Source organism: Epinephelus fuscoguttatus, linkage group LG3 (genome assembly GCF_011397635.1).
Source record: "Epinephelus fuscoguttatus linkage group LG3, E.fuscoguttatus.final_Chr_v1".
NCBI classification, from domain to species: domain Eukaryota; kingdom Metazoa; phylum Chordata; class Actinopteri; order Perciformes; family Serranidae; genus Epinephelus; species Epinephelus fuscoguttatus.
The window spans coordinates 41,120,446-41,144,987 of record NC_064754.1 but is presented as its reverse complement, the minus strand read 5'-3'; the positions used below and the strand labels follow the sequence as shown (position 1 = coordinate 41,144,987).

The 24,542-nt window shown below is 40.3% G+C and overlaps 2 protein-coding genes across 3 annotated transcripts in view; one reads left to right on the top strand and one right to left on the bottom strand.

The window, feature by feature from the left end:
* The window catches only part of klhl5 (kelch-like family member 5), a 77,445-nt gene extending 63,793 nt beyond the window's left edge, over nt 1-13,652 (bottom strand). Inside the window, exons 1-2 of the mRNA XM_049572679.1 lie at nt 13,506-13,652; nt 10,218-10,281 (exon numbers count right to left, since the gene is read on the bottom strand). Of these exons, the coding sequence (XP_049428636.1) occupies nt 10,218-10,281; nt 13,506-13,548 (107 nt within the window). The 5' untranslated portion in view covers nt 13,549-13,652. The remainder of the gene's footprint in view (nt 1-10,217; nt 10,282-13,505) is intronic.
* Nucleotides 13,617-24,542, top strand: si:dkey-192k22.2 (uncharacterized). 2 transcript variants are annotated; one of them, XM_049572714.1, is made up of 10 exons: nt 13,617-13,889; nt 14,514-14,810; nt 16,005-16,301; nt 19,248-19,358; nt 19,501-19,554; nt 19,997-20,032; nt 20,146-20,184; nt 20,278-20,310; nt 20,400-20,447; nt 24,168-24,542. In XM_049572714.1, the coding sequence occupies exons 1-10, from the start codon at nt 13,802-13,804 to the stop codon at nt 24,221-24,223; spliced, it is 1,059 nt and encodes a 352-aa protein (XP_049428671.1). In that variant the 5' UTR covers nt 13,617-13,801; the 3' UTR covers nt 24,224-24,542. The 2 variants fall into 2 exon arrangements, with proteins under 2 accessions (XP_049428671.1, XP_049428672.1); XM_049572715.1 differs by having other exon boundaries at nt 13,806-13,920.

Here is a 24,542-nt window from a genome sequence, read left to right as displayed (position 1 = left end):
TACTTAAAATAAGAGCTGCTTGGTGGCTGTGATCATTGCGGCTCGCTCTGTACCACTACAGTTTTCCATGGTGCATTGATTAGACCCATGGAGTGGCTGGCTCTGCAGTGACGTGGCAGGGAAACATAGACCACACAACAGGATGAATACTAGGAGCTGAGTGGAGTTAATAATTGATTTTTCTTACCACTTGGAGGCAGCGTAACAAGCTGTAAACACGACACATCATCACTTTATAAAGTTGTTGTGGTGAGAGTGTTACAAAACAGTTTCCCTTTTGTTGGCAGAAGCGCAGCAACATTAGCAGCCCATTTATTTCAAGATGTTTGTCCAACTGATGAATGTAAGAATCAATATATATTGTTCTTACTGTGTAGCTCTGATTGGCTCTCTACCACCTTGTGAGGGAACATGTAAGGCTCTGTAGCTACAAGATGCTTCAACAAGGTGCCAACTTTGTCTGCTGTTTGCTGCTCAGCAGGTGGTGCACAGCAGTGAGTCTGCAACCAAAACAATGAGCTGAAATACTCATAAAGGCTCTGTAGAGCTGAGGGGGACTGCAGAGTTGGAGTGATAAGGTAACTTTAGGCATCTTGTCCATTTTAATGAACCCAATCTACAGAAAAACATGTTGGCATTGTATAATTCTGCAATCTACAGATGCATTATATTTGTATGTAATACTGTGGCACAGGCATGTCCAAAGTCCAGGCCAGGAGCCAATCGTGGCCTGCCGATAGATTTTAAAAGGCCCTCGTCTTGTCTTTCAAAATATACTATATGTAGCCCATCTCCCAGTATTGGTTAATCAAGCTATATCACTTTGCTTTTTTTCCATACACCTCATAATAACAGGACTATCATACTTTAAAGACAAGCACAAAGTAGGAACTATGTAGGTGGAACTAGTGTGTTTTCATATACAGACAGTAAACATGCGAACAAACAAAGAAAGGAGTATAAAGTCAGCAGCGAGGGCTGCCACTTTCAGGAGCAATGAAAAGCTGAATACTTTTTCAGTAGAAGATGAAACACTTTTGTTTGTCTCATTTTTATGTGATTTTTTTTTTCAATAACCCATATGATGCTGGCCCCCAGGTATTTTCACATCATCAAATCTGGCCCCCATTCAAAAAAGTTTGGACACACATGCTGTAGGAGATATGTTGAAACTTTATGTTTGTTTAAGTTTCCACAATGTTGTGCTGAGTATAGTGTTAGTTCAGCTCACATCCCAGCTACATCAGCTGATCTCAAGCAGTCCAATCAACTGATGGAGCAGCTGAATGATGGAAGGGAGTCAGCTGATAGATCACATGATTGCTTTCTATGCAACCAATTGGCAAATCTCATTCGGGGTGCCGTATTTAAACTGCTTCAGCCTGCCTACTGTTGCTGCTTCCTCTACAAGCCGCTTTGCAATCAGCCTCCACCCCAGCTCCTCCTTTTCATGCAGTATCTGACTTATCATTGATGCTGCTCTGTTCTGTTCCCAAGAGGCCTTTGCTGCTGCTCTCCCTGCCTTAGGCTTTCCATGTAGGTGCATGGAAGGGCAGAGAGGTTGGCTCTCTCTGCCTCAGGCTTTCCTCATTTGCGCGTGGAAGGGCAGAAAGGTGTGATCTCTTCGCCTTAGGCTTTTCACATAGGCGCATGGAGGAGACTTTCTGCATAGGCCTAGGAAAGGCAGAGAGGCCCCAGAACAGATTCACACCGCGAAACATAATACTGCAAACGGAAATTAAGTTTTCATCGACTTATATCCTGACATGTCCCGACTGAAATGCGATTATGTTTAGGCACAAAAAACACTTGGTTATGGTTAAGAAAAGATCATGTTTTGGCTTACAATACTCTTTTTCATGGCACTATTCCTGCTTGAAATGCAGTAATGTCTTGTTAAAAAACAACCGCTCATGCCACTATCCCCATTAGAGGCCCAGCAACGGGATGCTAAAAACACTAACGTTTGGTGGCTAAAAGCACAGCAATGACTCGCTAAAAAACATTCAATTTTGTTGTCTGTTCGTCTCGAGTTGTCTTGGCAGTCTTCTTGCCTAGATCTCAAGCCATCCACCATCCATTCCACCTTCCTGTGATAAAGTCAGTCAGTCACTATAGAAATGTTATATGATATGTATGAAATGTGCAAATGTATTCGTGTTTTTTTTTTTTTAACATTAATGGAAAGAAAGCCTTCTGAATAAATGCAGAAACAACAAATACAGCAGTGGATGGTTCTGACTTCTCTGTGTTTAGAACAAAGCGGCTGAATTTCTGTCTATACTCTTTTATAAAAAGGAAACACTGCTCTCACTCCTGAGGGATCACTCCAAAGTCTAATTCCAACTACAGATTGATTGTCTGGTCTTACCAACTGATGTGGGTATATAATGCATCTATTTATCATGCATTTTATTGAGCTTTTATGTTTGTGTGTTTTTATTGTGTTTTTATTGTTTTTATGATGCATTTTTATTGCAACCCTGTCTGCAAGCCTGCTTTCCCTTTCAGGACAATAAAAGTTGATGGTGTGAGTTGCGACCAATAAAGCACTCTAAAGTGTAAAGTGCTCATGTTAAGTTATATCAACATAAATAGGGTTCCGAGACCTTAAAACAGAGTGTGGACTTAAATTTCAATTTCCGTATAAAGTTTGTAGAACTAGTGAAATTCTACATTAGAAAACAACCTTTTTACCCAGCAGCCACCCTGTGCGCAGAGGCAGAACCGCTCATTTGTTCAGTTGACAGGCTTGAAAAAAAGGTGCAATCGGAGCGCATTGATTTTTCCTCATGTTAAAAAGCTTTTATTGACATGGCATTTTCTCACCAGAAAAGGTTACAGCAGAGGAGAGAAGGGGGGGAGGGAGAAGGTGAAACATGAAGGGATACAAAAGAGATGCAGCACCATGATGGCACTGTGCTTCCTGTAAATTCACCCCACTTTAGCCCACTTTAGTACATTTTCTTTTGAAGTACTGCCTCTCCTAACACATTCACACACACACACACACACACACACACACACACACACTCACTCACTCACTCACTCACTCACAAAAGATGTGCCTGACTCTTAAAACCTTGAAACTTTGAGAGAGGCAGCATGAGAGGCCCCTCCGTATTTCTTTTAGTCAACAAAACAGTGAGGAAAGGACAAGACAAAGAGTCGAGGACATACTGTATTCAGAGCACATACAGCTAATATAAAGCACAGTGGTTCCGACAGACAGGCAGCGAGACAGACAGACAGTCAGAATTATTAGAGCCACGAGGAGGATAAGTCTGGAAACCTTCATCACCTTTAAAGGTTCACTCATAACGATAATCTCTTTGTGAAACATCGTCATTTCTCCATAAAGAGTCATAAAGCTTCACAGTGGCTTCGTCTCTAGAGAGCCAGATGACGCCTTACTGCTGACACAGCACTTAATCACCATGCTCTCCCTCCTCCTTCTCCTGCTCTTCCTCCTCCTCTTTAATAGAAAAACACACTCACTACTCACAGCTTGTGTTTCCTCCCTAAGTTTTCCTCCTTTAGTTTATTTGCCAATAATTCAAATCCCTTTGACACAGTAAATATACTGTTAATGATCACACCATTAGCTCCATTAAAATATGCATATTTTAAATACAAAAATCTCAGAAAGGAGAAAATGAAACTTGCAGTAACTGATTTTTTGGTCACTTGGGGGCGGTGGAAACATTGTGAGCACAATGTTGACACGTATTCACCTTTCAAATTGGTGAACTTGTTAGCTAATGTTGTTTATTTACACATCCAGCAGTCACAAAACATTCATTTGGAGTCATATTTCTGACCACCTGGTGAATGTAAGTCCTATATTCACTCTGTTTTAAGGAAATATCAGGCTCTTTAGCTGCAACATACTTCACTATATAGAGCTAGTTTAAGTATTTTCTGTGTTATAGTACATTTCTGTCATAATAAATCAAAAGCTAAAGCTGATGCCTAAATAAAGGTTGCCAGTCAAACTAAGACAGTTGGAAAAATCTTTACATATGTGGTGCAATAATTTATGCACTAATTTATGGTGAAAATGTTTATGTACAACCCAGTTTTACTCCCAACTTGTCAAATACCTATGCTTAGTCAGTGGCCTTTGGTGTTGCATACTGATGCACCAAGGCACAGAAGGGTATGGGTGACCATGTGCATTATCATGTCAAGTGAGTTTCCATTCATATACCTAAACTGTATCCCGTTTTGCTTTTGAGTCCTAAGGCTGCCTGAAAGTAGCGGGGATAAAGAGCTGGCCTACGTTTTGTTTTTTTCTCGTCCCGGTGACATGTAACTCATGCTTAACTCTCTCTCTGTGCTGTTGTAGCTGACCAGCACACCGGGAAGTGGTAAGTGGGTCTCGCAACTGTGCATTAATATGTGCTCATCATTGTGACTTAATCACACGCCATTCTATTTGTATTGCGATGTCTTGTTTTGGTTTATTTTGAAAAGACGCAAGGCATGTAATGAGCGTAAATTAACCTGTCATCCCAAGGCATCGAAAACTGATACTGGAAGGTTACTTAGGGCGTCACAGTTTGACATGTAGGCCCACTGACAAAGTGTCAGTATTCGACAAGTTGGGAGCAAGAATGTGTTGTTATGTAAAGGTAAACACAAAATTGAGGCGGCAGGTGACAATTCAAAATATAATGGAATATGATGCAGAAGGACTTTCAAATATTTGTTCTCCTGCAGTTCAGCTTTTCTCATTTAAAGTTATCCCTGCTGACGTGTAGGCATGACTTACTCTTCTGTCATCTGTAACCTCTTTGAATGTGCATGTGGCACCTACATAAATGAATTAATATAATTGATTTTAAACCCCCTGGGCTTTAATAGCTCATATTTGTTTCAGCATGTTCAAAACTTTCTGCACACAGTGGTGAGGCTATAATTTGCTAGGGTCAATTCAGCTTGACAGGATATTGGTAGGGACATGTCCCCAGTGTCCCGACCAAATTCTACACACTTGAGTAATGGGTACATGATCAACAGCAACTCCTGGAAATTAAAATTGCAAGGACCCTGTTAGAGGGATAAATGAACACAGAAAAAAGACAACATGAGCTGTCACAGCATCAAACAGAGGACGTTCAGACAAAGAGACGAAGATCACGGAGGCCATTCACATCCCACCTGAGACCATCTTCAAATAGCGACAGGCGTTATGCGTTTACCCTCACATACAAACTTATCACATGGTGATATCTGAGCCAGCTCCATTTGCTGAAGAGGTTGAGAGGGGTGAGATGAGGTTGAAGATCAGAAGCTCTGAGAGCTACTAAGTACTCTTTCAGCTTGCCTTAGTTAATTATGTAATGTTGGGACTTGACTCGACTTATCATGATCGTGTCGGGTTTTCAGCAGCCCACAGCCATGCTATTAGTCGGTAGGTTTTTTCTTCTGAGCACCATGTTGGTGCAAAAATTTAATGTAAATCCTTTCAACAGTTGTTCAGATATGTTAGTCTGCACCAAATTGGTTGGCTGATCAACCATCCCTGCTTGGCTAAAAAGAGGTTAGACAGTCGGCTTTCTCTTGAGATGCAAGATAGAGAGAGGAGAGGCTAAGATGAAAGTTTGACAGTTAATATATGAAGATGTAGGCAGAGGGGGATCTGGAGTGGTATTTTTCTTGTCTCATTAGCATGCTGAATTTTCATTCAGCTGTATGACTGATGGAAAATCTAAAATGCAATGTGAGCTGAGCATGTGCAGATTGCATTAGATGGCTGTATTATTTCCCAGAGGGGAAACAAGTTTGTTCACCCCCGCAATGTGACAAATAACAAAAGAGACACAAGTCAGACAGGTCACAGCAGACAACTTATACCAGAATAACAATAGTAAAATGAACACAGACTAATATGTATTGAAAGAGGACATTAGTGTAGCCCAGGAGACGCCTAGCCACTCAATTAAAACCCGCAATTAAAACAGCACTAATTACAATAATGTATTTAATACAACTTAAATCTGTGGTAGGAATGAATTTGAAATTACACCCTCCTCCTGCAGCCCCCAGCCCAGCCAGCCACCCCACAGTCCCTCCGTCTCGCTCCCCGCCCTGAGGACTGCTTCCATGGTAGGAGAGCAGGCAGTAGCCTGGGAGACCGACCTATGGACGGCGGCTGCAGCAGCTTGAATTCTGCCAGCCCACCCCCTCAACACAGGGTGTCACAGCGTCACAGGTGGGTGGCCAGCTGCAGCGTCGGGTCTAACTTGTGTATCGGCAGGAACAGTAAGTTTGCTGACCTGGCAGTGAGTTGGGACTGTCCAGGAGTTTACACTGGCTGGATATGGGCTACTGCAGCAGCTCTGGAGACTGAGGGTTAGTCTCCAGAGCTGTAAGGCCAGTTTGATATGTATTCGCCCAATGACACCACAATGATACTGCCTACCCCAGCTAAAATAAATAAAAGGCCAAACACAGGTGAAGAAAATGGGACAATAAATAGGCCATAAATGTGAAATTCAGTTGAAACAACACATATGAAAGGAGACCTTAACAATTATATTTCATCTTTAGTTATATCTCAGAAAGACAACCAAGTATCACACCTCATTGAAAACTTTTATAGCTGAGCAACAAGGACTCTCTTATTCTTTCTGTGGAGCACCTTAGAGCTGACAACAAAACACAAACAAAACCCCCAGCTTTAACAAACAATGATTATAGATCACACAAAGAACAAACTGCATTACAAATCAAAACAAACCAGCTTCACCTCTTTTTCTCTCAACACAAATGATGTAAAGGATGAAAGAGAATTTCAAATCACTGCAGCTATTGATGCTTTAGCCTATATAAAAACATCACTGTGTCCATATAAAGCAGATCCAGGGATTAGATTCAGATATCTCAGCAAGGACCTGATGAGAGAGATCAAATATACAACATCTAATGCCTGAAATACAACCATAACCTGCGCTGAGCCTGCCGGTGCGGAGCCTGTTGTTGAATATCCTCTCATGTACCTAAATCCCTAATCTCATCATGCTGTTACATTCAATCTCTAAACTCTCCACATCAGATTCTGTGGTAATGCAGAGCTCCAGAAATAGCCCACATACAGTATCTCTCAGGTGATTTCAGTCTGAGGTGACGCCGACCACAGAATGTCAGTTTGTCTGACAGCATTTATGCTTAATGCTCAGAATATTCAGCAAATTACTGGGTCTTGAAGAAAAGTTAGGTGCTGAGAAAGACACCTCTCTCTCTCTCTCTCTCTCTCTCTCTCTCTCTCTCTCTCTCTCTCTCTCACACACACACACACACACACACACACACACACATTTTCATCCAGTCAGCATTTGCACTACACTGTTGTGCTCATCATTAGCGCTTCTGACTGCAGCATTATAAGTAATAGATGTGTACTGTTAGCTCTGAGTGACAGACTGCGCTATGGGAAAGGTTATTACTGGACAAATCACTTGTTTGATTGAGTCAAATGATTAGAATGGTCTGAAGGTATGCCAAAACTCCAAAGTGGATATTTGCTGTAAACAAGTCTAAAGTTCTGCCAGTGATCTCTGGAGGCAGCAGGATTCACTGTAGCCCATAAAAGTATTGGACCGAATTAACACCATAATGGCAGCTTTGCTTTAATTAGCATCGTTCTTGCAGAGCAGCTCAAAATGTAAAGTTTGTCCTGAGGATGCTGCCAGAGCAAAGGTTATTGGGTCAAATCAAAAGGTTTATCTCTCTGAAGTTTTGATTTAATGCATTAGATTTTGATTTTTCCAGTGCACATTTAAAAACGTATACTGTAGGTGGGTAGTTTCACTAGAGGGAAGGCCACTACCAAAACATTAGTATTCATTACCAGGGAGACCTTAGATAGCTACAGAAAATTTAAGCATAGTGAGGGGAGGACATGAAAGATGATATCTGGGACTGTGCTCTACAAAGAGTAAATTACAGTACTTCTTGTGAAAAACTGGCATAATACAATTCAAAGTTCAGTCGAGTTCACTTTTCCAAAGCCAGAGGAGCAAAAATATACCATACTAAACCCAATGTTGTAACACCCCTACACATGTAACCCATATGTTTTAGTCGCATTCCACTGTCTTCATACCCAAATCTGCAACATCAGTACAGACTCACATAACCTCTCAGGAAATTTCAGGTGCAGCAGAGACAGTCTTGCCTTGACAAATCCCTGGCATCTTACTGATCTGTGATCTTTAAAACACTCTCAGAGGTGCTTAATATTGATTTCCAGCCCAGTGCAGCAGCAGCCATATTTGACATAACACAGAAAACACTCTATAAGGACTGTTTTTACAACACTGCTTGCACCTATAAGGATATTATTACACTGGAAATCAACAACTCCACCTCTTCCCACAGTTAGGGAAGATAAAACTCTCACTAAGAGGGTCCAGGGATAATTCTTTTCCATCTGGTCTTAAGTAAACTAAAAACTATACCTGATAACCCCTCAGCAGTTTCTTCCAGTTCTAAATATTTATTCATGTAGACCACAGTATAGCCCATCTAATAGAACAGCTAAGAATTGTTTTTTTCCCCTCATTTACACTTCTAGTTTTTCACTAACTACTTAAAGGAGCTATATGTAAAAAATCTAAAGCAAATAGTCGTAAACTCATCCTAATATGTCACAGAGACTAAGGAATAATGTTCATATAACATACTGATCTCACCGACAACAATAGTACAGCCAGAATATTCGCATTTAAAAAAAAAATTTACAGTCCGCAAATCATGTTTATGTTTTGAATTTGTGTTTTGGCCTGTTGCACCACCCACCGCCGTCTACCAGTCACGCAGTCAGTAGAGTCTCAGCATCAGTTACAGTTACGACTGAGCTACAGCAGCACGGCAAGCAGCATTAGCAGTGTCCCGGTACATAGCATTAGCAGTCTCCTCAGCTGTATCTAGGCAGCAGCGTTAGCAGCAGAGAAGTAGGACTTGCTCGAACGGTCCACTGGAAAACCGAAGATCAAGGACGCGGCGACGCGGCCCTGCCACTGCAGCCGCCCGTGGGCAAACAAATCAGTGTCCAGCGTGCCGCTGTCCAGCAACCTCGAATCTGTAGGGGAGGAGGGGCGGACACGACTTGCAGCAGTATTTTGAATTTGAGTGCAGCAACCGTTTTGGCCACATTCTTACATACAGCGCCTTTAAAAAAAGATGTAAATGTAAATCTAAGTAGATGTTTACTGTATTCTGTGCTTTTCAACATTTCAACAAACAAAAAGATGAAAAAAAGTAATAGCTTGACATTCTTGAAAACAGGCTATTTTCTTTCCTGCTAAATGTCAGATGAGCAGACTGATACCACTCTCATGTTTGTCTGTTAAATATGAAGCTGCAGCCAGGAGACTGTTAGCTTATCTTAGCATGAATGTTGACAGTTAAACAGCTAGCCTGACTGTTCAAAGGTAACGAAATCTGCCTACCAGCACCTCTAAGGCTCGCTAATTAACATGTTTTATTTTTGTCTGTCTATACCGCACAAAACCAAACTGTATACACAGATATTTGTGGTTTTATGGGGAGTTTTGTGCAGGGCTATTTCTATATCATCTCCAGGCTCCAGCCTCAGAGCCTATTTAGAGTACAAACATTAAAGTGGCATCAATTTTCTTGGTGTGTTGTTGAATGTTAAATAATTGATTTAGTGAGAATCTGGTAATTCGCTTTTGAGATAACTTGTTTGGGACCAAAGTTTTATTCGAGGGTAAATTTTGACCCTGATGGATAACCCTGAAATGAAGGGTCACAAAAATCTTTTCTCTGCGCCTCATTATCCAAACTGAATTTAATAGCAATCTGGCCAATACTTGTATATATATGTACTGCTCCGAGTAGGCCGACAAGACTCCAGCAAGCCAGCTGACATCTCCATACTCAGTTTGCCCTGCTGGAAAAGCAATAAAATGGGGGGTATAACATCCTGAAACCAGAGCGTTTGAACACCTGGCTTTCCTCTTAGGGCCGACTCTCTCCAGGCATCTTTAGTCAGGTTTCAAATTTACATCTTCCAAGTCCATCTGCTGGAGCTTCCACTCAGTCAACCCCAGTAATGATTTCTTAAAATTCTGGAAAACTGTCAGGTTGAAAGTTTGGCTGTTACTGCTGATTTGTCAGTGAACACAGCAGAATCACAGCAGTTCACTAATCACACACACGACGACTAAAGAAAAGTGAGAGCATACCTGTGGTTTTCTAAGCAGGTTTCAAGGAGGCTCGAGGATCCTGGAGGGGTTTCCATCTGGTCCCCTGAAAAATGTGGAACACTTCAATTTCACTCTGTCACTACAGCCAATAAAACTGTTTTGATCAGGCATTTCACCCTCCTCTGCTATCTTCTAACTCCCAGCCTCCATCTGTTCAGAGCTGTCAGATAGCAGCTCTCTACAAAGAAGGATAAAATGTCTGCTATACTGTCTTTTTTATCTTAAGTTTTCTTCATGCATTAAGTGAAATTCAAAAGGATCAAGTCAGTTTGGTTAAGAGGTTAAACTTATCTTTCAAGAGCATCCCAGCTGGCACCAGACATCATCACTATGACGTCAGAAAGGCATTGAACTCTTACTTTAGACAGACGTTTAATTTTGGTTGGAATGAAGGAATGATGTGGACATTAACATTATGATATTTTACAGATGTTGGGTTTTGTCCCCTATACCTTATACCTAAATGTTGTTATTCTACATCAAAATGACGTTGGCATGAGACGTTTGGAAAACATTGGCTTTTGGTATTTAACCAACCAACACTAAGACTTATTAATTTTTGTATGTTGAGGCTGATTGCTGCACACTGATTAATGACTCAGAGGTCAGAACACAGATTAGCTTCCACTGAGCTTCTTCAGGAGGGAGGTAATGCCCTGCTGAAGGAAACCTCAGCAGGGTGGGCATTGACAGAAGCAACTGCACACACACATACACACACACACACACACACACTGCTATTGTATATGCCAAAACTCTGTCAACAATCACAGGTAGTATGGTGGTTGATACATTTCAGCCATACTCTCAAAATATTTGGAAACGCTTCAAGTGTCAAGCAGCTTTGACTGAACGTAAAAGGACAGAAAATGATTTTCCTTTTTTTTTTTTTTTTTTGAGTTTTGGCAGCTTCCATCCCGTTCTAAGCTGTAGACTGAGCCCTGAGAGAGACAAGCCGCTGTGGAGTGGAGATAAGGCTCCACCTGCCAGCCATGCTCATCACTGTGTTTGTGTTTGAGTATGTGTGTGTTTGTCTGAGACTCTGTGTATGTGTGTGCAAGTGTGTTTTGCCATCCCAGGTCTGCCAAGATAAGTGGCTCTCAGGAACCCAACCGAAAAATCTGAGCTACACTAAAAACCCAACAGAGATCAAGTCAAATGCTACAAAGGAAAAAATACATATTTCTCCGGAATAGCATGAAATGAAAAACGATAAACGGAAAGGTAATTTCCTCTGCAGCAGCAGCAACAGAAACACCTATCAGCTCTCTGTGCTGTGATAACATTAATTAAAGTGAGTGGGAGCTGGCCTCAGGTCTGTGGAAGCTCAATTCTGTAAAAAAAAAACATCATTAAAAGCAATTGCACTAAGTCATGATTATGAGAGACCTCATTATTATGACTTAGTATCTCATACTTATAACTCAGCCTATCATGTCATAATTATGAAAATCTTTCTCAAACCCTTGATTTAATACTCACTATCTTTGATTTATAATCTCATAATCATAAATTACCTCCTCAAAATGATGCCATTTTATAATTGTTTGATACACTTTCTCATAATTATGAGAAACATATGAAAAATGCTCTCATAATTATGCCTAGGTATTAGATACTTATGTCAATAATTAATCTCAAGGCAATTGAAGCGAATGCAACTGGACTTAGTTTTGTCTAACTAAGTCCAGTTGCGTTCGATTCAATTGCCTTGAGATAACTATGACCTGGATAAATGAGAATATCCACAGGCTATCTGTATTAAGTATGAGCTACAGGATCCTAATTATCAGATACACAAGGCCAAGTCCCATTTCTTAATTTTATCCCTACCCCTCGTTGTTAGGTGCCACCTTTCCCTTTGGAACAGAGTTACATGGGGTTGTGGTAAAATCTTCACCTGTGTAGTGGGACAACCCTTTAAGACCCTAATACGGCATCGGTGGTCGTTGATGGTGGTGATTCCATAAATAGACACCATGAATGTTGCCGGACATTGCAAATATGTGGTGATTTTTCTTGCCTGGGCGTTAGGCTCATCCTTTGCAGTTGTTAGGATGCTTTTTTTTGTTAATAACTTAGATTCCATGCTATCAATCAATCAAACAAACAGTCATCAAATATAAAAGAATGTTGTTTCATTACCAGACAACTAGCGGTGCTCTAACGTTAGCAACCTGGGCTCCTTCACTGCCAGTCTGCACTGGTATTAGACATAAACTGTATAAAATAGTGGATGTACCAACTGTGACATCACCCCAGTGAAGTTGGGATTTGTGGGGGCCTTTTTGTGGGGCCTCAAGTGGCCTTTAGAAGAACTGCAGTTTTTTGTTGTTTAATTTTCTGCAGTTTGCTTCATTTTTTCATCAGGTTGCCGCTGGACTTCAGTTGAATTTAGATGTTGTATGCCATCAAAGGGGGAGACTGTGATATGGAAAGATGTCAAAATGTGGCACTGTCATGCACAAAATAAACAATAGCAATGTAACATTAGCTAGATATCTAGTTAGCTACCAAGACATCGGCATAAAAGTATGTTGTTTTTTTTGTTTTTGTTATGCTTGTTATAAAGAAAAGGCCATTGTATGCTGTAACGACATTACCTAAAATAATATGATTGTTATCGTAGTTATTGAATCTTTACTTCAAAAGAACATTTGTGGTTTTCTTTTGTTGCCCATGCAGTCATCTTGCCAATGATTTCTCATAACACTCAGTGTGAAGTGTGCCTGTGAAACCCTCCGTTTGGAGGGCCATGTAGCCTCTGTCATCTGTCCCAACAACATTCAGGACACCCTACCTCTATAGGTGAACACACAGAATTGAGGGGTAAGGGCTAAGCGGTAGGAGCAAAGAGTGTATCAGCATCAGGTTTAAGTCAAAACTTTTAGATAATTTTGGTCACAATCATGCAAAAGTGTTTCAAAATTATGAGATAATATGTCATAATTATGAGTAAAACATAGCATAGTAGTAATAGGCTTCCACTGAAGAGTCACAAAGTGCTATATTGAGGGGAGTTTTCCTCCTTAACTTAACATCAGCAATTGAAACTGTGTATAGTCAACATAGATGATTCTTGTTTCCCTTGTTTTGTCATGTTGAGGTATTAACAAACATTTTTTTCTATCTTTCTCCATTTTACACAAACAAACTGAAACCCTAAGCTGATGTCTCTTTACAGATATACACCACACATGTACAAAACCTTGCTGATCATCTATCTATGATCCACACCCAACACAACACACACACATTTCTACTTACATTCTGCTGCCAGAAAGTCTTTGCTGTATGTGTTGCTCTCCATTTCTCACTCTTTCTGAGAAAACGGCAGGAAGTGTAATAGGAAGTGAAGTATTGTGTACATGTGCCTCGTTGCGTTGTTGCCTGCCGTGGCAAGAGTTATGAAAAATATTACTTAGACTCCACTAAAGGCTCCTCTGATGCAGGATGTTGAATGTGTTTGTTAAAACTCAAGAAAAGGAAGCAGATACCACGAGCCACAAGTCATGAAGAGCCACATGAAGAAATGTATGATTGTGTGATGTTATGGTGCAACCATGACGAGAGCAGCACTCGTAAAACTCCTCATCCTCGTGATCCTTGCCTTTATCATTTGCCTCCCAGAATTCTTCACATTGTATAAAGGTGGGTTTATCCAAAACAGCTTTGGGTCAAGGTATGTGCACTCTGTTTTTTTTTTTTTTAACAAACGCTTCACTATCATTTTGCAACCACTAGAAGTATTAAAGAGGACTCTGTATTTGCTTTGGCTCAGTTTTCCTAGAGGTTTTGTTCAAACCTTGCATCAAAAGTCAATCTTTAAAAAGGGAGTAAACTTTATTTTGCTGAGTCGCTTTGTCCTGTTTCTTTCTCCTCATGTAGATTCGGTCTGATGCAACCCCTACCTTTCTTTCTTTCTGAGCTATAAATCACTCCCAAATATAGCTCCATGCAACGCTGAGTGACTGACAGCCGCTTTGAAAATGCTTCCGTGTTGTGTTGCTTTGAAAAGCTTGTTTCTCTTATTGAAAGCAGCTTGCTTTAGCCTTTGTACTGAGGCACGGGTTTGCCTTCAGTGGTTTTGCTTTCTGTCTGAGCCTCTCCTGCCTGTCTTTGCATGTCAGATAGAAACTGGAGGCAATAGTTTCCATTTTGAGATCTTGCTCTGATTCTTGACTTGAGAGCACTTTGGGTTTTTTACCCCCAGCTCTTAGCTTGCTCCCACCAAGAAATCATTCTGAATATTCTGTTGTTCATTCTCTTTTTCAGTATTAAAAGTGAAATTCCTCTGCTTTCCCTACCGACCCTGTGAGCGAGGGAATCAGGTGACGAAGGGGGAAAATGGGAAGCTTGGGGGTGCTGAAAGTAGGAGAAAGGATATATGTGTCCCCTCGCAGACTCCAGGAAGTGAAAAATGGGAGCAGGCCTGCACAGAAGAGCTTCAAAACAACACTACAGATCCTGAGTCAGACTACGAGAGAGGAGAAGTAGACCCAGAAAAGAGCTGGTTCATGTGTGAAACAGATGTGGACATGACAGAAATACAAAGCAACATCTCATCTTCAGGTATTACGCAGTTTTTAAAGATAAGCTTTTGTTGCTTTTAGCCATGTGGCTTTATGGATGTCAGTTGGTCCACCGTTTTAGTCCAGACTGAAATATCCTGACAACTATTGGATGGATTGCTATGGAATTTTATACAGACATTAAAATTTCCCCAAATTGTTCTCATGCCTAGGTTGTCAAATACCAACATTTCGTCATGCCCCTCTGCGTCTGATATCAACGCACAGTGCACCCCTTAGCATCTCTATGTGACACACAGGTGAAAAATATTGTAGTACCTAGTAATTGTTGTGAAACAGTTGTAATCGTTTAGGCAACAAAAGTACTTGGCTAGGTTAAAAAAAGATCAAGTTTTTACTGCGACCCTTCCACCTCTCCTCCCTCACACCCTATGCAGATTTTCTCTCTCTTAATGTTGTGTTATTTGCTCTCAAAGTCAGGTTTTGTTGCAGATGGGTTTGCACTGGAGTTAGCTGAAAACCCAGTGGGTCTCATAAGGATGCTAAAGGGTGCCTTTGGCGGGACATGACAAAATGTCAGTATGGAAACTAAGAAATGAGAGCAGAGAATTAAGTCCTATCCTGTTATGTACAGTACATTCTTTGTATAGTATGGCAGCAGTAGCTCAGTCTGTTGGGAATTGGAGAGTTGTCGGCTCAAGTCCCCGTTCAGACCAAATATGTAGCATGGACTGGCAGTTGGAGAGGTGCCAGCTCACCTCCTGGGCACTACCAAGGCACCCCTGAGCAAGGCACTGAATCCCCCCAACCACCTGGGTTGTCATGAATGTTGAAATAAGCTATAGAAACCAAAACTGTTTTTTGTTCCAGACTGTAAACATGTTTATTTCTGCTGGTAAGCTGGGCTTTTTAACATGGGGGTCTATAAGGATTGACCCACTTTTGGAGCCAGCATCAAGTGGCCATTTAAGGTACTGCAGTTTTTGTTACTTCGGCGTTAGCTTCTTTCTCACTCCCGGAGGTTGCCACACAGGAAAAAATTATACCTGCTAACATCAGCATGTTAGCATTGTCTGTGTGAACTTGCTGACATGATCATGATAATTGATAAATAATCTGTGCCCAAGGGTGCACTTACTAGCTTTTTGAGTTTCAACTACATAATACAGTTTTCCTCAGCAAATGTACCTAGCGCGGCTGTAATCTATGCATTCATCTGTCTGTCCACTCACAGCTTTAAAAGTACATTTGGAGATGTCAGTGGAGCTTCAACTCAGAGATGCAGAGACCCTGAATCTCACCTTGTACAGCAGCAGTAATCACAGCTCCTTACACCTCCACCCACCTGAGGAGGGGGAAGAAGAGGAGGAGAAGGAGAGGGATGATGAAGGACAGAGAAAGGCATTTTACTGCTGTCTCCCTGTCCCGCCCACCTCAGAGTCAGCCAATCAAAGCCGTTGTCTCCTTTGGCTCGCCAATCAAACAGTTTTGACTGCAACAGCAAAGGAAAGGCTGCTATGGAAACGGAAAGGTCGGTGTCAGGATGAGAGAGCTCTTTGTTCCCCATGTGGTCATTGTGGCTTTACTCTAAGACTAGAGAGAGGAGAGGAAAGAAATGGGCCAATCAGTTTTCATTTTAGGTTAAATTGATTCAATCTCATTCAAACCCGTCTTCTCTCTCAGTCCACAGTGGAGTCATTTTTTTCAATAGAACAAATTTCTCTCAATTCTTCTTCTCTCAAGTCCAATCTCAGCTCTGTGACTTTGTTTCCCTTCCTCTCTCTGTACTGTATGATCCGAGAGTTACAGTACATCTTAATCTGCTGTATCTCCAAGGCTGTATTGATTCTGGCTTGCTCTCTTTCTATTCGTCACTCCAACACTCCCTGAAGCTTAAAGCCAGTCATATTTTCCAGTGTGTGTGCTGAAAGCTGGATATCCATCTCACTTCCATTTTTCCACCAAACTTTTCCATACTCTCCCTTTCTGTTCTTTTCCGCTCCTATTTGTCGCTGTGTATTATTTCTTCAGTTTTGTCTCATTTCTGTCTCTGTTTGTTTTCTACTCTCTTGTGCTCACCAAGAGTATATGTCAGGTGGGTCAGTGCAAAGCACCAAAGGAAAGCAGACAGGAACTGTTCAGGGATTATTGATAAAATGAAGGTGCAAAAACTTACAGGCAGACAAGGTTAATTGTTCAGGCTGCACTTTCAGGGTTCAGATGGCTGGAAAGCAGGGCACAAAGCAACACTGACAATCTGGCAACTGGAAAAGGGGCTGGTATATATACTGACAATGTTATGGAAGAGGCTTCTAGATTCCATTAATCAATCAATCAATCAATCAATCATGTATTTGTCAAATGGAATTATACGAAGTACGAGTCTAGTGAAATGTGATCCTATCAGCTTCTTTAAGTTGTTCACTGTAATTTAGTCTTTGTTTGGCATCTTCTTACATTGTTGGCTGCTGCTTTATAATGGTGGTGTCTGCTTATGGAATTATTTAACCGTCCACACATCCCAGCCTCAACAAGATGGCCTCTCTTTCTCTCCCAGAGTGCTCGGCTCTCTCAGATATATATTGCTGGCATATAGAGGGGAGTCACCTGGTTCATTGGTGCTGTCCAGGATTAAGCTAAGTTTCAGTGAATCTAAGAAAATTACATTTGCTGATATCCTGTTGGAAACAGATGCGGCATGGAGGTCGTTGTTCAGCTGGTGCCCATCTTCTCCATCTTTTCATTGATGTTTACTTCTGCTTACATATGAAAACCTTGACCTAGCTAAAGTTTACAGACTGGTGGGTGGATTTCCTTATCTAGATGAGTGACTGGGAGCCACACACTATCACTTCCCCCCCTGCGCAAAAAATCCCCCAAAAAACATTGCTAAACACTCACTGGCCTCTGTCCGTCTTCATGATGGCCTAGCCTCTTAAATGTGAATATATTCTGGTTTCATTACTCCTCTATGACAGTAAACTGAATATCTTAGGGTTGTGGACAAAACAAACATTTAAGGACATCATCTTGGGCTTTGAGAAACACTGATCGTCACTTTTTACCATTTTCTGACACAACAACATATCAGTAAATTGAGAAAATAGTTGGCTGATGAAATTACAATAAAGATAATTGTTAGTTGCAGCTCTACTGCAGTTGAAGACACAGCTCATATGGACTAAGAAGTTGCTTGTTGTTGCTGTGTGTGCGTGCAGCTATCTGCAAGTGCCAAACAATTCTATTAGCAATTGTGTGGTTTATGATCTGTTTTGGCTACGAATCTTTAATATTTCATATTCTCCATTGCTGTTAATGAGAGTAAGTGATAAAAGTCATATGTGTTAAAGTGGAAAACTTGCCAATAATTTGCCACTAATTATGTTTAGAGATGCATTTGGTTATCATTTGGCTTTATTGACTTTCAGAAGAATATGCTTGGGTTATAGCTTTACTTATCTGTTCCTTTGTATAGAACCATAAATTAACTAACAAGTGGACAAATGGAGTGTGGTGACTTGTGCGGTTACAACAATTTAATGCCTCTTCCCTAATTAGACGTCTGTGGCTACTGACTATACCAAACCTGACATTTTAAAGGTCACTGAGAGTCAGTTCCTGAGACAGGTGAAGTTTAGTAGAGACGCAGGGGTATGGGGGAGTGGGGAAGAGACTGGATGGAGGGACAGAAAGATAGAATGGGCAAAAATAAATGCAACTGAGGAAGCCATTGTGAAAACGCCCTTATCTTTGTATCTCCTCTTTTTAGATAACAATGTGTTGCTCTTTGCACATCTCATGATGAGACGACTTTTTTAGTGTTGAAACGATCATTTAAAGCTACAGTTGGTAACTTCATGAAAATAACTTTTTGTCATATTTGCTGAAACTGTCACTATATTCAGACAGTAGTACATGACAGATAATCTGTCAAGAAATCATGTTCCTCCTCAAACAACCAATCAGAGCACAGGAGTCTCTAATGCAGCTGTCAATCATGTCAGTTACTGCTCATGAACTGTGGTCGAACTGTCAAACTAGGCAGCGCTGATCAAATATGAATCAAGATTCTGTTACTGCATTGCCTATTTCTCACCTAAAATGTTTCCTAAACTCAGGAAATTTGCTGCTGTTGGTGAGCGGTGCTTTTTTTTTTTTTTTTTTTTTTCCTCAATAAAAATGACCAACTACAGCTTTAATGCCAAACCTATGCTGGTTTCAGCTTCATATATGGGAGGATGCTTCTCTTCTTTGTCTGTAAATCAAATATTTTAAGGCTTGGGACTTGGGGAAAACAAACAATTTTCAAGAATCCGCAAGCTTGAATTTTGGACAACTGTGATGGACTAAAAAATGTAGTGTTTAATCACAGAAATAGTTGACAGATAAATCAATAAAGAAAACAACAGTTGTTTCAAGCGCGGGCCTTTTCTGTGACCTAAATCTGTCTCTGTTTGAATCCCTCTCTGTCCTCCAGATGAGTGGCAGTGTATGTTCAGGGTGATCTGGCTGGCTCTGCTGTGTTTGGTGATGCTGACTATAGTCACGACTGTGCTCGGACAAATTTACTTTAGGGGACACCTGTGCAGTAAGAAACACGCATGCATGCGCACACACACACACACACACACACACACACACACACACACACACACACACACACACGCACACATGCACATTGAGTTGGTTTGATCTTTTGAAGATGACCTGAAAATGTTTATTTTCTCCAGAAAAGCCCAAGGTACAGACTATTGGTTACAACATCACTGGCCAGCAGTTGAACGGTAAATTTGAATTTGTGTCCTCTGAATTTTGCTTGAATACAACTTTCTACTCTACTTCACACTTTCCCATATATAAAGTTCAAACTGTATGTGCAGACATATTATTAACACAACCTGTGGTCAAGTGTTCATCTTACAGTCAGCATGAAATTTTGTAATATTCAGTTCAGTTCAAAATATTTTGAATTGAAAAAGGTAAATGCACATAAACAATTAAAATCAATTCACACACATAAAATCAATCAAATCAGAATGAAGAATAAATAACATGTCATAGCAGATGTCAGGGCCCTGTGAGCACTGAGTCTGTCCTTTCTCAGAATTATACCTTTTTTAAAATTGAGGCAGGTAGACAAATTTTAGCTTTCAGTACAACTCTTTATAAATGAAAAAATATAAATATGCATTATGTGCTGTATGTTTCTAATTATCTTTAAACTAGATGGTGAGAAACACTCAGAGATCATCTTTTCCAAAGGTAAATTGTTTTGGTAAATTACACACAAATAGTCCATAAACTCTACATCATTATTTTGGCATAATTTTAAATGTAATGAATTTAGATACTAATGAGCTTTTATTGTCCAACAGGGATGATCCCTCAGGCCTATGAGTCCCGACCTTGGTCAGGTCAGTTCCTAAATGCAAACACACAGTTTGGATTAAAAAAAATTGATTAATCTGTCCTTTCAGTCCCTTGACATGTTTTTCTTTAATGGACAGGACTGTCACCCATTCAAGAAGTTGACACTCAAGGTAGGAAACTGTCCCATACACAGTTTAACATATAAAGAGATCTTAGTGATTAGTTTAATGTGTTAATAGTCTTCACATGCATTTTTCAGATGAGATAGAAACTCTGCTGGATGGAAATGTCGACCACTGCTATACAGGTAAACATGTTAACTGAAAAAAGATACTTTTGGTGTGTTTTTGTTCCTAAATTGGTTTCCATTGAGAACCATTATGAGACACCACTCAGATTTTTTAATCTGACTTGCTATTTTTTCTGATCGTGTTAGGTCACATGAATTAAATAGCCTGGCGTCTTACAGATTCGACAGTAGGCTAGAATAAAACATCCCCAAAGCAAACAACAGAACACAGAGAGTTGTGTAAATAATATAAACTACAGATACAACCACAAACAAAAACAGAGCTTCTCAAGTTTTACGCGCAATGTAGCGCACACGCACACTGCTCTGTACAGAAGGATAAAACTGAAAACCATAAAACGTCGTTTAAGGCCTAGTTCCAATTAAACATGCAGTTCCTTATACTAGCCTGGTGTGGCTACACATTGGTGACCAGAGTTGGGTATAACACTTTACAAAGTAATGCGTTAGAGTACTTTGATTACTTTTTGCAGTAACGAGTAATCTAACGCGTTAGTTTGCTGTTTGAGTAATCAAATACTTACATTACATTTTCAAACAAGACATCAGTTACTTCCGTTACTTTTAGAACACTGGTCCTTCAGCTCTGAAACAGCAACGACTGTCTTTTGGTTATAATAACGGAGATAACGTTAAACCTATCAGTCCGAAAGAAGCCATGAAGCTTGTGGCTCGCTACGTGGTAGAAGAAATGCTGCCGTTGTCTACAGTGGAGTCTAAATAGGTGGAGTAGGACTCACTGACAGACATATTTCAGACTCAGGACTTTCATTATGCCTGGTACACACTACACGATTTTTCTGCCCATTCTGAAAGTCACAATGTCACATTACACGATTGTGGAGTCATAAAATCGTGCCGTGACTTGGCCAACAGACATGACACACTACACGATGGTACTCACCAATTATCTCCGGTCGTCATACACGACATGTGTGACGTCATCGGGTTATTCTTGTCTTATTTTTATTACTTTTACTATTATTTGAGTCACTGTGTCTGTTCATGTGCCAGCCCAAATGTTGTTGTAGCCACCTAAAAGCATCAGCAGATGGCAGGAGCTTCATTTGAAGTACTGTACGTAAACATTCAAGCTACTGTATCCTCTACAACCAAGTTCCTACAAATGTTTCAGAATAAAAGCCTATGTAGAAAATGGAGGGATTCTCTCAGCCGAGGTTATAAGGGGCTTTTAATTTGAAACAAATTCAGGAAGTGTTGAGTTTGAAATGACAGCACGATACATTAACTTTACAAAGACAACGGGAGCGGATAAAAAGTAAATATATAAACACACAGAGGGATTAATAAATAACGGACCGTCTATAATGTAGTCTGTTTCAAATGAAGCTGGGAGCCTCTGCAGTTGTGGTGAGTAAAAGCCCCACCGCTATTTGTTAATGTTATTACTTTATGTCCGACCGTGAGGATGTACCATTGTTTGCTAGCTTGATGCTAATGACAGTAACGTTAATTCAGCGGGTTGACAAAGTGCCTCTGCTGTTTCACACCATCATTTCCTCCTTTTACTCTGTGTGGTAACATCCCTAGAGGAAATATTAAAAACGCTGGGGTGTTGTTGTCATACAGTTGTCTACGGCAGCAGATCGTGCTGTGTTTCTACTGGTCAAAGTGACGGCTGTGATGGGAGAATTGGATCTCAGTGAAGGGCAAGTGGTCCATAACTTTAATTTTGGAGACAAAAAATGTAGGCTTAGCGCCCTGTGGTCCATTGCCCAATAGGAAATGTAGAATACTCAAAAGTACTTTAAAAGTGCTTGAGTTACTTTTCTCAGGGAGTAACGTTGGAAGTACTTTTAAAGTGATTGAGTTACTTTACTCAGGGAGTAATGCAGGAAAGTAACTGGTTACTTTTAAAAAAGTAACACAGTAAAGTACTTTGATTACTTTTAAAGTAACCCTTACCCAACTCTGGTGGTGACTCCCTTCTTCTGCAGCTGTCATAAAGTCAGAATATGTGTCCATTCCTCGATTACCCAGTAAGTTATTTGTATTATTCAGTCTGTAAGTGTCCACCAATCAAAAGAATCAAAGAATCCAAGTTGTGAGTATTGTTTTAACAAGATGAAGCAGTGTTGCGTTGGTATGCCAGGTGCTGTGAAACAAGTGTCATAATATAATTGATATGTTATTCAAAGCCTAATTTTTACACAAGTAATATTCATACAAATTCAATTTTGTGTGAACATATTTCCCATCTTTGCTGAGCAACAGTTGTGTGTCAAAGTAATTAAAGGCCTGTCCCATATGGACACCTGTTCCTAAACTAAGCCTGTTGAGTTCATTGATTTAAGCAAATAATAGCCAAGGCTACTAATTGAAGTTTTACGGTAACTCAAAAAGCAGCTTTGATCAGGATTGTCACAAACAGCAGAGAGTCCTCACACTACTCACTGAAGGTAATAGTTCCTCTGTGGAGGCATTGCATGAACATTTTAGCATTTAGCATGATGACCAGTCACAACATGAACTGCACCTGTTGGTGACGCTGCATCTTAGGTGTGTTTGACTTGGCATGCTCGCTGGGTGGTGCATTAAATCAGTGAATAATTAAGGTAGCTCCAACCTTTTTTTTTTTTTAAACTAAAGCTAACTTTAACCTCCTGAGACCCAAATGTTTGTTTGGTATGCATTTTTAATTTTTCCTAGCTATTTGTAACTACTAGAACCTGATAAGTATAAAAACCTAAACATTATCAACGATAATAAAGTCCCAATGTCTTTAAACGACTACTTCCTAATTCCGCTTCCTAACAGTGTCGTAGCTTGTTACTGTTGCTAAAATTGGTCAAATTTGTTGCCAAACAAACATTCTTAATCATAAATAAACAAGTTTCAATCATAGAATGTGATCAGGTTTTGGACGTTGTCCACTTTTGTGTCAGGATTGGCTGCAGACTGACTCGGCCGAGATGGCTGCCATCTTGTTTTTACGCAGATTAGTGTATTGTGCTCTTACCTCCACTAAATAGCACAAAAAAGTGTCCATGAACGAGGACAATAGGTCTAAGTTGCATTGATTGCATTTTTGTACTGTTCACTGAATTGTATGTTATATTTTGTATTACTAATCTGGATCTGCAAAGTAGCCTACCACTATCTCAAACTAATGTAGCCTAACTGAAACTGTGAGTGTAGTAAAGTATAGAGTACAAAATTGAATTACCCAAGCTAAGTACAAAAACTTAAAAACCATAGTTAAATAGGCTACAGTACTAGAGAAGATGTACTGTTATGTGTAGCATGTGATTTTATGTTTTTATGGTGTATGCTTCATTTCTTCTGGACTATTATCGTAAGGCAGCAACACTTGTGCAGCTCCTGAGTCGAATTTACCTACCTAGGGACAATAAAATATATTGTATCATGTCATATCTTATCGTATCACATCATACTGCATCGTATCATATCGCATTGTATCGAATCACATGGCATCGTATCATACTAGTTAGTTTTCAGCACTGACACTTCCCACACAATTCTTCCATCCTCTCTTTTAGATGATACTGAATCTGGTCCTAGATTCACTGTAATTTATCCTTTATCCATATTTAGTGTTTCTAATATGATCAGCAGCCTGAATGAATTTACTATACATGAAATGTCATGCAGAGTTAAGATCACCTCACCCTAAATCTTCTCACTGTCATTTAACTCCAGTGTTTTTATTGTATTTTTTATCATGTCTATCTTTAGCACATCTGCATCATCGCTGCCATCCCGCCACCTCCTTCACAGAGGAGCAGGCCTGATGACAGAGGAGCAGCCAGAGGAGCACACAAATGGCCTCAGAGTGGACTGGATAAAAATAAAAATGACTGCTTCCATTGCCAGCCTCCTCTGTGAGGAAGATAAAAAACATCTGAGACACATGGAGTTGGTTAAAACTTGTTTATTTTCGACATCTCATCCTCAAACAGTCTTAGGGCACTTAATTAGAAGGGAATCCTGATACATTAGTAAACTGTCAAAACCTAAATAAATGACTTGCCTCCCAAACATTTCTCATTTCACATTACAAATCATTTTGTATTCTAAGGCAGATGCATGGCTGATGAACGGCCGTGCCCC

What these genes read in the sequence shown, in the direction of transcription:
- si:dkey-192k22.2 (XM_049572714.1), top strand. Translation starts at nt 13,802, where the DNA reads ATGACGAGAGCAGCACTCGTAAAACTCCTCATCCTCGTGATCCTTGCC. An exon ending in AGAGATCATCTTTTCCAAAG is followed by an intron (nt 20,033 to 20,145) that starts GTAAATTGTTTT and finishes ATTGTCCAACAG; the next exon opens with GGATGATCCCTCAGGCCTAT. An exon ending in TCAAGAAGTTGACACTCAAG is followed by an intron (nt 20,311 to 20,399) that starts GTAGGAAACTGT and finishes TGCATTTTTCAG; the next exon opens with ATGAGATAGAAACTCTGCTG.